Consider the following 17,573-nt stretch of genomic DNA (forward strand, 5'->3'; position numbering starts at 1 on the left):
TAGGATGATAGAGTCTGAACAAAGACTTGCTTGTGTCTTGTTTTCAGAGTGAAGTTCTGTGCAAGCGTCCTGTCCCTGAGCTACCTTGCGGGGCTCTTCTGAACCCAGCAGACCTCAGCGGCTCGAGACTCGCGGCTCTCAGAGTTTTCCCACTTCTTTTACTTTATCCTATTATGCTTTTCTGTTTTCCAAGTTACCAGCAGGACTTCACTATTGCTTCTTTCATTATAATTACAATATATTCCTAAGGCATGGAAGCTGTCGACTGAAGAACAAATCAGTTTAATCACAGGGTGGAAATTTCCTGCCACTCAGAATTGTCCATGCATGCATACGCACAGCAACAGGCACCCGGGAGATTCTGCTGTAGTGGTACGGGTTTGTTTTGTTTTTCTATCAGCAGGGGCTCTGTGTTAGAGCTTAGGACAAGTAAACCCATGAAATATTTTCCTCTGAATACTGACAGCAGACAAGCAACCGCACACAGGTCAACAACCACACATAGGTCAACATCCACACACACAACAGCCGTACACACGTCATTCTTCCCTCAGACAAAAAAATTGTCTAGATCCCCATTAAGAACAAAGGAACAAAACAGAGATCTATTTTTCAAGACAGGGTTTCTCTGTGTAGCCCTGGCTGTCCTGGAACTCACTTTGTAGACCAGACTGGCCTTGAACTCAGAAATCCACCTGCCTCTGCTTCCCAAGTGCTGGGATTAAAGGCGTGCGCCACCACTGCCAGGCCTAAAACAGAGATCTTGAACTTGCAAATGTGCATTTGGTTTTAGTGTGATAGCCTAATCAAAGTGTCAGCTTTTCCTGGTGTGTGTGTGTGTGTGTGTGTGTGTGTGTTTGTGTGTGTGTATGCATGCAACATGTATTATATCATATGTCACAACTTTGAGAACCTAAGAAACTCCCCCAGGTCCACAGTGAGTGACACTATATTTGTAGGTCCCTACCTGACCCCAGTGTCAGCAACCACTACTGTGCTTTCTCTGCAAGGCTTCCACCTATGCTGGAACCACACGCCTGAGTTACCCGGCCTTCATGTTGTTTTGAGATTGTTGGGATATATAAATGACCAGGTGCCAGTGAGCGGCACTTTGAATTATATCACAAGGCACAGGTGAGGTCAGATGTTTTGTGTGATGGGACAGTTAAGTCAGAAATGAATAACAACAACTCAGACTCATTTTGAAAAATGTGGCTACCCCAAACCACATTTGCAGACACAACCCCACACTAATGTATCCGTTTCCTCAAGAGAATTGATAGAGATACAGGTTTTTATCGATTTGATATCTGTCATATATTTTTAGTGATGCAGGCAGACAATGTGAAATTATCTTTGTACCTTTAGAGATCAGAGAAATAACAGAAAACCTCTCATTATAAAATAATCTTTCCTCATTGAACATTTGGAAATTGTGACGTGATTGAAGCAGTGATAAACAAAGATAGCAACCATGCCCGATTTCACTACCTGGGAAGCCACAGACATTCCTTGAAATTATTTTGCATTGGGAAAAAAAATCATAATTTTCTCCTTTATCTCGCTGTCCATATTGGCTAGAAGTAGCCATCTTGTCCCCACCAGTCCACGTGAATACTAAGAGAAACTGATAAACAGACCAAGAGTATACACTTCACTGCCCCATTCCCTAGGTAAGTATATGTAAAGGTCACAATAATATAAAAAGGTCTTATCTAAAAATACTGACACATGTACTGTCATAGAAAGGTACTTGCCAGCCTAATTTTCATTCTAAAGTCTTTAAAATAGTCTTTGAGTTTTCTTAGTGAAATATTGGGAAGAAAGACAGGTTTCTTTTAAGACACCACCCCTATACAATGTCCCTTGTTGCCAGTCCCTCATGAGAGTTAGCATATTTGTCACAGCTGGTGAACCTACACTGACATATTCACATTACTGGAGGTTATGGTCTGTATCAGGATTCACTCTTGGTGTCTGATGTGTCTGTAGGTCTTCTGGGTTTAGACAAATGTGGAATGACATATATCCATGATTATAGCAACCTACATGATATTTTCTCTGCCCTAAAACATCTTCCATTCCTATATCTATTCCCAGTTTTTACTATAATTTTCATATTATGATTTCAAATTTGTAAAAAAATTAATTATGTAGTTTGTAGTAAATAAAAACAGAAATTTATTAGCTTAGCAGAAAAGAAGTTTTACTTATGAACTAAGGTTTTTTTTTTTTATAGTTCCATCTGAGTGAGTAAGTGAACACTTACTATGACCATTTATGGGACACATATTTCTAAGCATTCAACAAAAAGAGAAGATTCATTTGGTTTGGGCAATAAACTCCACCAACTCTTTCATGTTCATTGATTATAAGCAAATAAAACATACCTGCTCTATTAGTACCGTCATCAACCGGATGATTTGTTTACATAAATGATAAGCGCAATCCTCATTAGAGGCCATTTACATAAAATGTTCATACTGATTTGAATGACGAATTATACATTCTAACTTTTACTCTAGGATAATTGCCAAGTGTTGAATTATTTATGGAGCTTTCTACACAGCTAGTGGGGGTGGTGGTGCAGACTGGCATAGCCACTTTAGGAAATGATTACAGAATTCGGTTAAAACAGAACATATATGCTCTCTATGAGTCAGCAGATGTAGTTCTGAGTACATATTCCAGAAAGTAGGTAATCTGTACACACACACACACACACACACATACACACACACACACACACACACACACACACCTATGGGCTGGAGAAATGGCTTACCACCTGTGATGGTTTGTATATTCTTGGGCAAGGGAATGGCACCATTTGGAGGTGTGGCCTTGTTGGAATAGGTGTGACCTGGTTGGAGGAGGTATGTCACTGTGGCTTAAGACACTCACCCTAATTGTGTGGAATTCAGTCTTCCACTAGCAGCCTTTGGATGAATTTGTAGAACTCTCAGCTCTGCCTGCGCCATGCCTGCCTGGATACTGCCATGCTCTAACCTTGATGATAATGGACTGAACCTCTGAGCCTGTAAACCAGCCCCAATTAAATGTTGTTTTTTACAAGACTTGCCTTGGTCATGGTGTCTGTTCACAGCAGTAAAACCCTAACTAAGACACCACCTAAGTATGAGAACCTGAATTCAAACTCCCAGAACTTTTATAAAAGTTGAGCACAGTAGCATTTGTCTGAGACCTGAGATGGAGAGTGGAGGCAGAAGAACCAACCACTGGGAGTTCACAGACCAGCCAGCTTGGCATACACGGTGACCAGGGAGAGCTTGTCTCACACAAGGTGAAAGATGAGGTCCCATACCCAAGTTTGACCTCTGACAACCACGTGTGTGCCTACACTCTCATAGATATCAGATATACACATCACACACACATTTGGGCACACGGAATAGTTTCAAAATGTTTAAAAACCTTTGTAGTAGTATTTTTTTTTGTAGCAGTCCAAAACTATAGCCAAATATTTGTCAAGAGTAAAATTAATGAAGAAGTAGACATAAACATATACATGCATGCATGCACATACAGAGAGAAACATTTTATAGCAGTGACCTTTTTCTATAAAGGAATGCATAGTAAAAAATTAAAATGAAAGTATATATATATATAATATATATGTATATATCTCAGCCAACAGTGAGTGTAAGGATATATTCTTAAGTTCTACTTGTGTAAATTGCAAATTAAAAGTGGTGATAAAGTTAAGGGTGTCAGAGCATAGACTTTGGGAGAAAACGTCTAGAAGGAAGTATTAAAAAAAAAAATCAACCTGTGTGGTTTCTTCTGTGAGCTAACTTTGTAAGACTTGGTTTGTTTATAGCTTTGCAAAAATTATCCATTTTTCAGAATTAGGCCACATTTAAATTAAAAGGAAAAAACATTATAAATGAAAATAAACCACTGAAAAACTAATATTAGGACAATCAAAAGTTTCAATATCTATCTAAACTGTAACATCAGCTGTGGAATGACATGAAGTTATTAATAAATATAAACTTGGATACATAAACATCATTAGTTAATGTTTACTATTTGAAAGACCCCTCCCGCTCCTTTCTTCCACTCCTCAAACAAGATTTCACTATGCAGCCTTGGCTGGCCCAGAACTTGCTCCATGTGGAATAGTTTGGCCTAGAACTCACAGAGATCTACGAACCTCTAACTTCGCCTCTAGAGTGCTGGTATTTAAAGGTATGCGTCACGCCGTACCTGACTTAAATTTTCTCTCATAAAAAATATAACATTTGGGACGAATATTCTGGGGAGTTCTTGAAGTGGAAAGCAGAATTAACACAGTCTCATTTTATGTTTTTTTTTTTCTCTTCCAAATCAGAGATTCCTTCATTTTTCAACAGTTCAACCACTATAGGGAAAAAAAAAACAACGTATTGTAACGGGCTAGAAACACAGTGTTCTACAGTCACAAGCATGAGACCTGTTCCCTGAGCTTCTAGATGCCTGGGAGCGAATAAGCTGAGCAAAGCTGTCATCTATTTGGGGAAGAGGGAGCTATAAGGAAAACACACAGAAGCCGTACATTCTGACATCTTGCATACATTTCTGTGGTGGCAGTTTATAACACCTACTATGTGTTTTACGAGGATCCAGAGAAAGGAGCTGGAAGATTCCAAACATAAGGAAATGATAAGAGAGAGAAAGGAGGCTGGAGAGATGACTCAGTTGTTAGAGGGCTGACTACTCTTGCAGAGGGCCCAGGTTGCCTAGCACTTTATGTGACTCCAACTCTAGGGGATACAACGCCCTCTTCTGGCCTCTGTGGGCTCATGTGCACACATGGTGCACACAAACTCATGCAGGCAGGCACACACGTAACTATTAGATAAATAAACCTTAAAAAATGAGGGAAAGGCTAATGACCTGATCTAACAATGAGCACACAGTGGATACAAGGGTTGAACTATCACACCAGACCCCGTTATCATGTACAATTAATAGGCTAATAAAAAAAAACCGAAACTCTCTTTAAATATTCTGAGATTTGCTTAAGCCTCTGCAACAATCAGTTCCAAATATCTGTGAAATCATCCAAAATATAATCATACTCATTCATGTTCTGTCACCCGAGTCATCTTGGCTTTCCACGAGTCACCTATCTTGTAAACAAGACACATAAAAGAAGGCTTTTCTTGATATAAAAAGGGAAACAGACAGAATAGGTACCTTTCACAGACCACCTGGTTGAATTAATGCTTAACAATTCTATTCAATAAATAACACAGGAGTTGAGGACTAAGATGCAATTTTCCCCTAAGAAACACAGAAACTGTATGTTTGAATTCAATACTTAACTTCAAAAGGATAGAATACCTTTTTTCTAAGTATTAGATTTTTTTTTTTTTAAAAAAAGAAGGTAAGATTGCACAATGCGAGTTTTGACACTGCAATATGATTTGTAGAAAGCAATAGGACATGGTACCTCTTTTCCTGCTTTTAGTAGCCATGTTCCAAGAACTGATAGATTGGTAACATGTCATGGAACAGTAGAGATATTGTTCTTCATCAGCCTCTTGGAATTCTGCACTCTATTAGCATTTTGACATTGGTTCACAGTCATTCTCCACAATGAGTCAATTAATGAGGGCATGCAAGACAAAGGGACCATAACATGAAGTTGAGTGTTCTCATGGTCTAGTGTTCCGACTACAGCTATCATGGTTTAGGGATATCCAGGCACACGAATTTCTTCTTGCTACACATACATGCTTGCAACACTCTGGATGGTAGCCTAGGAGACGCACAATCTAGGAGGCTGTACCATTTAGTTCAGGCATGGAGTAAGATATGCCTCTAGGTTTGTGTAATTACATTTCCCAATGTTGGAATAATGATGGAATCACCTAATTATGCATTTCTCAGACCGTTCTCCCATTGACAAACAATACACAGCTGTATTTCAGTGTAGAGTGGCTCTTTTAGAATTCAATTGCCACTTTTCTCTTGTGTCACACAGAACTAGAGCTCCTGGAATCCAGAATCAGAGTAAAGACAAAAATAATAATTTGTTAGATTTGATAACACTGAGTATTTTGTTAGGTTACAAGTCACAAACACTTTAAAGATGTTGACCAAAAATCAAATGTATCAAACCCATAGGTAGTCGTTCACCTTAAAGTTGGCCCCGACAACAAACTCAATGCGTTATCATCATTGTGAGATTTTCCTTCATGACCTTTTTGTGAGAAGCAATTAGTAATTTTTGTAGTGTTCATGCTAGAATCACAAATGTTGAAAACGTGGATTAATGTGTCAGTTGTGAAAGTTTTGGGCTTGTAAAAACTTCTTTGCGAATGCATTCATTAGTTATCTCATTGTTAAATTAATAACTTATGTTTTAGAATTATGAATCTGACAAAGAAATGTTTAGGTATCTTTTACAAGAAATACGACATTTTCAGAAACATGTATATAATGTTCCGACATTTAAATAAGACAAAGGCATCAATTGGTATAACAGGGACAAGTAAGTGTTTTTTTTTTTTTAATAAAAGGGATAATTTCATTTCTTTCTGAAAATGCCTATGCATTATCAATGTTTGTAATCTCAAACTTTGTAAAAAGTTGTATATTTATAGCTATGAAGCAGTTGGTTAGATATAGACAGCATGAGACCTCATAAGGTACCCTGTGAACATTTGTCCACTTAATTGATAAAAACTTGCAGTGAAATACATTTATAAAAAATGCCCTCACTTCAGCAAAAGGCTGTAGCATTGTTTTGGACTGAAAAGGGTCTGTGGGGTAGTATAAAATAGAGCTGCATGTGTGCGAAGCTTGTAGGAAGAATCTTCCTGCGAACGTAACATACACGGAAGGGAAATACGCAGAGGCTGGGGAGGAGGAAGGCGAGCTGGAGGCAACAACCTCGTTCCATTAAGGAAAGAGCATTCATTCGGTGAGGGCAAGAGGCTGTGCACCACCTGGGTGGAGCTTGTAGAGGGGCCTCTCCTCATTGGCCAAGACTGGCCGCCAAAGCCTGAGGCACCATTGAATGGTGGGAGAAGTTTATGGGTTTATAATCTCAGGGATTCTTTGTATCTTCATGGGGTTTCTGTGTGCTTCTTTGGAGTTGTAGGACAATGGTAAGTGCATGGGTCAGAACAATAGATAAGAATGGGACTCCGCGTGTCTGTGCAGGCTCAGTAGAGAACCAGGGCAAATGCAATCTTTTTTGTTACGGAGAGGAGGAAGTTGTGAGTTAGAATCTAGGCATCCCCATGCAGGTTACCTTGGCCGGCCATTGGAAGAGGAGGAGGAGACGAGGCAGCTAAGGGGAAAAGAGAAGGGGAGGGTCTTCATGAGCAGAGAGTATTTACTTCTCTGAAATGTGTGCGTGGGAAGTGCTTCAAGTTTGGATCTATGCGTTTTCATTTTAAGGAAAGGAACTTGATAATAAAATTAGTTCACAGTTGCTAACTTCAACCAGGTTCTTAAAACTATTTCTGTGTGTGTGGCAACTGATATAATGGAAACAAGATTTTTCAATGCTTTAACTTTTTTCGTATTTTTTTTTTTTTTTTACGATGTACATGGTTAAAGCTGTAAGAACATAGAGATATAATATATATGCTCACGTATTTGGATATATGGTTCCATTTTATATGTATATAAGTATATGTAACACGTCCTTATATCCCATAAGGTCTCGTTCATTTTGTATAATATTAATTTCAAGTAAATAGGTTTGTTGATGCCCTCTCTGCTCCTCCTCTCCCTATTCCTCAGGAGTGTCAGGCTGGAAGTAATTGGAGAGAAGTCTCTCAGCTTCTCCCTGCCCTCACCCAGGAGGGCGTGTCTCCATCGAACATCTCCGTGTCCACTTAGCTCTGGCTACCTTTGCTCACGGGCCTGCTGGTGGCTGTCACTGACAAGTCCCTCAGGCACCTGTTAGCCTGGGTCCCACTTGATCTCTGCAAGGCTTCACTGTCATCTTCTTCCTGTGGAGGCCTCTCCTCTTGGCTAAGATGGCTACAGTACCGTCCTCCCGCCTCTCCGTCCTCTGGTTCTGAGTTTCCTACCCATTTATGTGTCTCTAGACTTCTCTTGAGCCTGCTCAATCTTTATGGGCATGTTTTCTATGTCCCTACATTTATACCATGGCAACCCTTACCCTGCCCTGAATGGTACCCATTACCTCAACTCACATGGCGTTCTTTCCTTCCAACTCCAGGATCTCCCCATACCTAGGTTTTCTGGGTACCTCAACTTAATCACATCTAGACTTTGACTCCTGTCCTCCAGGTGCTGTCCAGGGCAGGAGGCAGGTATCACCATTGTCTACCTAGTAGCATCTCCTACATTCAGTCCTTTGTAAAGTCTACCATGATCCTTCAAAGACTCCCGTGTCTTGCATCTTTTGTCTTCAGTGATAATTGTCTCAGTTCAGGTAGGACTCAACAATCCTCACCTGATCCCTGGTGTCATTTCATAAGCTGGTGTCTTCTTAGTTGAAGACCCATCCTGGACACACACACACGGCCCTTTGGAGATGAGCTGTTTGAAGCCCGTTTGCCCCTTTGTCGATCCGTTGCTTACTCATCCTTAAATAGATTTTTGGGGTCCTGTCCTACAGTCCTTTATAATTTGTTCTGTCTTCCTCATATCAATTAGCTATTGTCTCTTATTTTATTCTGCAGGCACAGTGATCTTACGGAGTTGCCTGTACCTTTGGTGTTGTTGCTGAGAAATATCAACACCTTTCCCAAGGTGTGCGTTCCCACCTCAGCTCCCCCAGGCTGCCCTGGCGTTGCTTTTGTTCCTTACTGATGATTGCCTTATTGCCTTAATACTCTTTAGTGCCCAGGCCTTTCCAGACATGGTCCACCCTTTCCCGTGAGACAGAAGTCCACTTTTATTACGGTTTAACAGGCTAGGATGCCAGTGTTTGTGTTGCTGTCCACGACTCTCTCAAAGGGCGAGCTTCATTGTCCCTGCATTCCTGCGCTGACAGGCACTATACACCTATAAATGGTTGCTAATTGCACTTCTTTCAACTGCAGCTTTGAATGACAGGGGAGTAGATTTGCTAAAATCCACATTTTCTCCCTTCAGGGAGAACACATAGTTGACACAAAACCAAGACTTCTATCATTTCTGTCTTTGACTATTCCAGCTCATGTAGATTGGTCTTTTCTCGAGTTGTCATATTGAAGATCTTAGAGCCCTGGCTCCCAGCTGCATTGAAAGCATGACTTTGCTCTGCTTTGGCACGCAAGCAGCAACATCCCATGGAAAGAGATGCTGAAGCTGGGAGACTCACTTCCTCATGCAAAGCAATACCGGCTTTCAAGTACAGAGTTTTGAAGAAGCAGTGGGCTTGTGGAAGAAGATTTAAAGCTCAAGCCTCAGGGTGAAGTGATTCCTCTGCAAATTTTTATAAACATAGAAAAGATGAACCAGTGGGCCTCCTCGTTCCTCAACACAGTGTTCCACGTTACTCAGAAAGCAGGATCCTGCCTTGCTCACCACTGTGCCAGCTCTCATTGTGCACAGAGTCAGGCATACCCTCTCGCAACAGGGCCCAACTGCCGACGTGGAGAGACCTACCTATTTCAAACCGAGGCATATAGAATATCGTGCTTGGGAATGGCTCTTTTGTTCCCAGAGGATCTGGCCTGGGTATTGGCCATGTTTGATCCTAGCAGCAGAGGTTTTTGGTTTGGTTTGGTTTTTTTGTTTGTTTGTTTATGGTGTAACAACCTGGCTCTGGCACATTTGAATAATGCTCGCTGGTGACTCCACAGTTCCCACAAATGGCTAGCATGTCTCCGTTCAGCACATGATAGCTTCCTATTAGGAAATGGGCAATGAGATCTTCCAGGTGCTGTATGCTCAGCAGGGAATAAAAACCGAGTTCCTGTTTCTGTAATGTTTATGTTCTGTGTGTAATGTGCCTCGGGACAGCACGGAGTTTGCAGACAAAGTATATAGCACACCATCCGGTGCAAGCGGCATGCTAAGACAAAACAGGGTCCTGGGGAAAGGTGGGAGTTGCCCTCTGCTGCTCTTGCTTAGGGATGTCCAGGCTCCGTTTTGTATTCTGTTGCAGTTAGAAAATGTTGTCCAGAGGTTTTATTACTTAAAAAAAAAGCATTTAGAAAGAGAAAATAGAGGCATACGAGTGATGTAGGTGATATACTTTAAATGTGTAAGTTACAAGTCAAACCAGTGGGGCATTCTCGTCTTGATAAGTCAAAATGCAACCCCTGAACTTCCCCCTTTAAGTGTAGATCTGAATTTTAATGTCGGGTAAACATAAAAATAGTTCTTACAACAGCCTTTCTTTAGTAACCAATAAAGATGATTTATAAATATTTCTGATTATTATTTCTATTATTACTTATTTCTAAAGAAACATGCACATGCACATGGAAATGTCTACTTGCTTGGACAATTTGAGGTGGTTTAATATGCAAAATATGCCAGAGCTGTCCATTATTCATTAAAGAAGATTCCATCAGAAATGGCTTGCAACTGTGGCTCACTTTGCTAATCTCAGAAACCAGAGGCAGGAGGATCACTGAGAATCCGAGGCTAGCCTGGGCTACATAAGTCCCAGGGCAGCCAGAGCTACATCATAAGATGCTGTATTAAAAAAATAAGAAACCAGAGCTGGAGACATTGCTCAGAAGTTAGAAGTACTGGCTGCTCTTGCAAAGGACCTGGGTGTGATTCCCAGGACCCATAAGGTAGCTCACAATCATGAATGACTTCAATTCTCACACAGCTGATGCCCTCTCCTGGCCTCTGTAGGCACTGCATACACGTGGTGCACAGAACACTCATAAAAATAAATAGGGTTTATTTTATAAGTAACTGGCCTATAGCTTTGCTTAATACTATGTAGCAGAAATAAGTTTATAGAGTATTTCGTGATTCTTTATAGCTATATGAAAACTGCCCTTGAACTGCACAAGCACAAAAGGCCAAAGCTGTTGGTCATCTAAGACCTCTGTTGCTTTTAGAGAGGGTGTCAGTAGTTGGTTATGGTTTCATTCCTTCGCACTGTACCCCTTTACCCTGCTGGTAGCCTGAAGACGTCCTCCCCAGCATTTCCTTGTATCAAGGCTTTTGGGTGTGGCCTTTTACGTCACCCTGGTCCTGCCACTGGTTGGCACTCACAGCTAAACCCATGTCCCTTGCATTCCAACTCTACAGACTCTCTTCATTAAAGTCCCAACACTTTTTTTGCTTTTTTAAAAAATCTCTTGTTCCTGTTACATTTGAGAATCACATTTGGGTTTCAAGAGTTGAATCTCATTGGATTGGGAGCCTTTTGAAAGGAAGAGACTGCGCCCATTGGTCTCTGGTCGGTCACCAATGTCCCCCACAGCACCATGCGCATGGGAAATGCCTAAAGAAGTCTAGTTCATGAGATTATAGGAAAGCTTTGCTCTGTCCTGAAGGCACTACACAGTTTCGAAGAGCATACTAATCTTGAAAAAGTTATCTTCATGGCTGTATAATGTTTCAGTTTTTGATTCTCTTCCTAAGCACCATCAATCAATAATTGATTTTATCATCAATTTTAAAAAGTCACTGTTTATTATTTATCAACTTTTTGCTAGATCACTGATATTTAGGGTTGACCCCATAATAGGCATTGCCTCATAAAATATCTCCTTCCATCGTGGAAGAAAACCCTACATCTAGAAGGGAGAGGTGTTTCTATTTCTGCCTTGTAAGCAGAAGCCTGGGGAGATGAAGCATCTTGTATGATGAGAAAGTGCACAGTCGGCGTTTCAGAGTGGAGACTGGAACACAGACTGTCTGTGCTTGTGCTAAGCATTAATACAATATTGACTTCAGTGAATCCTAGTACTCTGAAAATTACCAATCCAGCTCAATGTTTGTATTGCAAATTTCAAAGGTCTAATGCAAACATCCCATGTAAGCCAGACAGGTAATCAACTTCTTCCAGAACATTCAAATGGTCACACAACTTAAGAGTATAAATGAAATCAAGTATGAAACAGCAGCAAAGTCACAAACTATTACAAATTAGAAAAAAAAAAACTCGATTAAAACGGAGAATGAGCCAAAATATCATAAATTGCAAATTAAGGATTTTTATTTTTATAGAATCCTACTCTAAAAGTAAGAGAAATGGGAATAGAAAAATGAACCCCATGCGATGTTTGCTTGCCTTTTAAAATTTCTTTTTATAAGAAAGTTTATAATTTTGCAGAGTATGGCTAACATATGAACTAAGAACTGAATCAACCACAATCATTCTTTAAATATTCTCTATTCTTTTTGATCAACAGTTTATCTTCTGATATCATTATAAAAGTTCTAAGGTTAATTGGAAATGAAGAGAGGTCCATACATAAGCATCCAAATATAGACATGGGGTTGGCGGTGGGGGAAGCTCGGGAGTCACTGACCTACGTGTGAAGCAGAGAAAGGAGCTGTTTGCTACAGCTCTCTCGCTGACTTGGTGGCCACAGTTGGCCACTGTGAACAATTTTAAGGACTAAGACCCTATTACTCAGCACAGTCGGCTTTGCAGCACGCAATTTACCTTCTAACCCTAACCGAACTGTTTCCCTGGAACCAGAAGTGAGTCCCTGCCAAACCCATACAGGACAGAAATTAGTTCCCACTTAAAACTGTATTGGATTTATTGCTTTGGAGTCACCTCAAGGTGACTGTGACATTTATGTGTCATTTATGATAATGGGCCAGCAGCATGCTTTTCTGAGACAGTGGCTTGTTCCATAGAAGTCATGAAGGAGATAATTCAACATACAAAAATTGCCGTCACCCTATAATGGTCTGACTATTCACTGGTGAGGAAGAAAACAGACCTGAAAACATGTCCCTGGCTAATGAACCTCTTGCATATTCCTTATCAAGCCTGTTTAAACTAGACCCCAGCCTGAATCTATGCAGGGACACCTAAAATTGAGTGGGGGGGGGGGCAAGGAGAGAGGAGAAACTGAGGAAGAAAAGGTCCCGGAGCTTGAGAATATAAAAATGTCTTAGGATGGCTCCCATCAGATATCAATACTGGGATGGCATTAAAAAAAAAATCCAAGGGAAAGTTTTGGAAATATGGGATGTATATATTTTGCTTTCTTCGTTGGAAATTATGATTAACTTGAAGTAGTGTTACCAAAAAAAAAAAATCACCTGAAAAAATTATGAAACTTAACAGTCCCTTAAAATATCAGACACCTTATCCTTTGATGTCGGAGACAGAACGTTTTCTCAAGAAGCGTTCCAGGAAGTGGCAAATACACCTCCACAGGCTCCTCTTAAAGGAAGAAATAACCCACTAGTGCCTCACACAAGGCAAGGAGACACCTTCTGTGCAGTGTTCATAGACATTCCTTCTTAACAAAATACAAAAATGATCTCAGCTTTAGTGACATACAACAATAATGTGAATTTCTCTTGTTTAAGGAAATGAACCCTTCAGACTGCTTTTCCCGTCGTCTCATACAGCGGAGTTCATGTGCGGCTGAAGGCTAATGGCAGATTGATCCATTTATATTGATACCAGGAAAGATTTATTTTGGTTTTCTTTTATCTGTGTTTGCAAAGGAACTTTATCAACATTTGAAGCAAGCCTTGCGTCAATTCCCTTAAAGGATAAATAGGAAGAGAGTCTAATTCCTCTTCAGTGCCAGGTCCTTGAGGGTATAGACATGTCTACTGTGTGAGAAACTCTGAGCATCTAGCATGACCTCTGTCGCACACCACTGGGCATGCTGGGTTGTAAATCAATATTATTTACAGGTAACACATAGTATGTTCTTCCTCTGTATTATCAATCAAGTAACACGTACATGTTCTTCCGTGTTCTCAGTCAAAACTTTCATTCTCGTTTTTTTTTTTTCCTTTGTACTGTTTAATTCTGTATAATCAAAGCAAGGTAATGGAATCTACTAGACTAATGATATCACACTGATCTTGCCAAAGACATCTGTAATTGGAAAGAGCAGACACCTCTCATTGATTTCCAATAAATGACCTAGTTATGTAAGATGCTCAGGGTAGATTTTACTTGTTATTCAAGGTGCTCAATGAACTGCAATAGTTATGACAGTAGTTAGAAAAACACAAATGATTTATATTAATAGATCTGAATCAATGGGTATGTGTTTGATCGTCACAAGTGCCTCTGGCAGCCACATAAAACACAATATATAACCAGAAGAGGTGGAAAGGTGATCCATCTTCCCTTAAGTGAGGCCCTTTATTATCTCACTCTTGGCTAGTAATTAGTTAACCATTGATAAGAGAAGCAGAAGACAGGAAAATTCATTCATAATTGGAGATGTCCATGTCTTTGAAAGCATCATGAGTTAAACACGTATTCAAGTTACTGGATCAGATGGACACAAGCAGTGGAAACTTTCATGGTACTAAATTGATAAGTGGCCTATAGGCCTGTGCTTCCATTTCCTTATTCGTGAAAGGACTGTAACAATAGTTCAGCTGTAATTTTGTTTGTGTGGAAATTGAGTGAACTAAAGGATGAACAGATCAAACGTGGTCATTAGACACTTTCTCAAATCCAATGTTGGGACACATTGCTGGAGAAATATTTTTCTGCTTCTCTCTCTCTCTTTCTCTCTCTCTCTCTCTCTCCATCCATATGTTATCTCTCTTTTACCTATGATTTATAACTATTAACTTGAGATATTAGTGCTTTTGAGGCATTTATAACTGAAATTATTATGCAGAGGGATGCCATAACCATTGCTCACAAGCTTCTAGTAAAATGTCCTGTTTCCAGTAGACTTATTAAGCTTCCATCTTAATTCAAAACATATGAGAACATCAACATAGAAGTCCTCTTTTGAATAACACCACAGAAAATAAGGAAGAATAGAAGGCTAGACAAATATGGTATCTGTTTCATGTTTGTTTTTTGAGTCATGAGTAGCCTTATTGGTTATTATCATGAGTTACAGCTGACTGAGATATTCTAATGTCTCTGTTTTTCTTGCTGTGTCTGCTTTGAAGAGCAATCTGCCTAGAGGGAGAAAAGGAAATGAATGATGCTAACACCAGCAGCTTAAGGCTGGAATGGACAAGTGGGACCGTTATGCAAATAAAATTGTCGGGATTATTTAGTTGCCCTTGCTGCTGTAAATTTGACATTACAATTAGTGTAAAACTCATGGGCATACTTTAGTGGCTCACAGTTGCCTTAAGCGTCCATGTCAGAACCTTGCCTTACTGTAGTCGTTTGGACCATTCCTGACTTAGTGATTAAGCATGTCACTTACACCTAGTGTATTAGTTTTTAATCTACAGTGAGTGAAACACTACTGGCTGAATTGCTTAACAGGATAGTGTATATTATTGAGTCTGCAAAAGGATTAATGCTACATTCTCTCACGAGATAAAATGATTATTGACTATATTATTGAGGATGCATTATAGGTAATTATGTTGACTTCAGGTTAGTTCAAATACTCACTCTTCCCAGTCCTTGTAAATGAGGGTGTTGTGTGGGTTCATGCTATTGTAATACCTAATAGTTTTATTATTTATCTTAAAATCTCAGGCTTAGAGATAACAATGGGATTCTTCTTGCATTTAGATCACAGATTATTTTTAAAAAACAAAGCACTCAGTTGCATTCTATACTGATGTCCCAAGAGCCACTGAGATGTAAAAGAATGGGCCCCAACTTATAATTACTATAATAAAATCATTTCTTATCATGTAGTGCTCCACAAAAATGTTAGAGTGGTTTATAAGCTCAGAAGCATCCCGATAAGCCTCTTTATAACGGGACAAGAGACAGTCAGTACGACACTAAGACAACAGTGACTCCATAGGACACCAACATTCATAATACATTTGAATCAAGAAGCCTTCTTACCTAGCATGCAAACACACTTGACATTCTGTTCAGGATTCTCAAACAAGACTTCGCCACGCCTCTGTAACAGAAAGACATGGCTTTAGTTACTTCAAGACTGCAAAAGAGAATTCTCAAACCAATATATCCATGCGGCTACCATCACTGTGATATTGTTCTATTCTTGCTTTCTTTAGTTACCTGGGCCTAGGGACTTCTGTCATAAAGAGAGATTTTCCTGGAGAAAAGTCTTTGAGAGGTCAATCTAGGATTGACTGTTCAAGGATGCTGTATGTCCCTGCTAACAGCTGGCTCTGTGCTCCCATGAAAAGCCATGGCTTGGGTTGAACCTCATTTCTGACAGTTTCCATCTCAGTGAAACATTCAGCTACCAGGCCCCAAACCCGAGGCCAGTTACTCTCAGAGCGCGTCCTTATTTAGCATTGATAATATTCTGAGTGACTCACTCTACACACAGAGATATTATCAAAGCTGAGTGGCCAATGCTGAACTCAGATCAGGGAAGGGATAAACAAGGAAATGAAAAGCAGCACAGAGCTTTTCTGAGCTCATAGATTCAGGGAATACTAACTTTCTTGGTTTAATTTGAATTTCAGAATACTTATGCAAGGCAAAACTTAACAATTCAATCTGTTATCTAACAACAGGCCACTGCTGCATAATGAGGAGGATTGGCCAACAAGATTAGTATTTGTGTTTATAAATGAACTACCAAAACCATTACAAACATAAACAATATGGTAGAAAATGGGTAAAAGGCACAGCAAGTGATTCACAAAGGGGAAATCCGAATGTTCAAGAAACTCAGAAAATATACTGAACTATATCGATATTTGGGAATAAATAAATTATATTAAGATGAAGTGAACTATTCCAATAATTGTGAATATATTGTACTGAGGTAAAAGACTTAAAAACTCACTGATTTGACACAATTTAGAAATATAGAAATAATAAATATTTTCAGAAATCCGGAGAAATGTGAAGCTTTCTTTTCATCCTTTTAGGGGTAGGGTATAAAATATTCACTGCAAAATTGGTAAATGTTTGCAATATCTAGCAAAGTCAAAAAGTCATACATTGTGACAGAGCAGATAACTTTGTAGAATTTTAACTGGAATTATTTTCACATACAACTTTAGTAAAATATCATCTATGAGTTGAATTCTATAATTAAAGATGAAATAGGACTTTACAAACTCTAAAAGCATATATAACACACAAAGGACTTATATAAAATACATACTATTCATGTTATGGAATACCAAACACACATAATTTTCAAATTATACAAAACATATTCTTAAGTCATAAAAAATGTAATATTAAAATTGGGGAGATAGTTCAATGGAGGACAGCAGTCATACTGAAAAAATGAATATATAAGCTTGAACCCCTAGAATCCATGTGAAGAAACACACAGTAGAAAACATCTACAATCTTCTCACTTTTACCGTGGGGTGGGAAGCAAAGACAGAGGATTCCTGAAGCCTGAGAGCCAGGTAGCCAGGCACACAGTGAAACACAGACAGACCCTGTCTCAAGATGTAGTGGAAAGTTAGGGCCAACACCTGAAGTTGTCCACATACATGCTTCATACACACACATACACACACACACACACACACACACACACACACACACACACACACAGAGAGAGAGAGAGAGAGAGAGAGAGAGAGAGAGAGAG

General features: G+C 39.6%; 1 protein-coding gene across 2 annotated transcripts in view; it reads right to left on the reverse strand.

Moving 5' to 3' along the window:
- The window catches only part of Pde7b (phosphodiesterase 7B), a 320,938-nt gene that overhangs the window by 203,340 nt on the left and 100,025 nt on the right, over positions 1–17,573 (reverse strand). For both annotated transcript variants that reach the window (XM_021221005.2, XM_029533060.1), the window contains one exon: positions 15,884–15,944. In XM_021221005.2, the coding sequence (XP_021076664.1) occupies positions 15,884–15,944 (61 nt within the window). The remainder of the gene's footprint in view (positions 1–15,883; positions 15,945–17,573) is intronic.

The sequence above is a fragment of the Mus pahari genome, chromosome 21 (assembly GCF_900095145.1).
Source record: "Mus pahari chromosome 21, PAHARI_EIJ_v1.1, whole genome shotgun sequence".
NCBI lineage: Eukaryota > Metazoa > Chordata > Mammalia > Rodentia > Muridae > Mus > Mus pahari.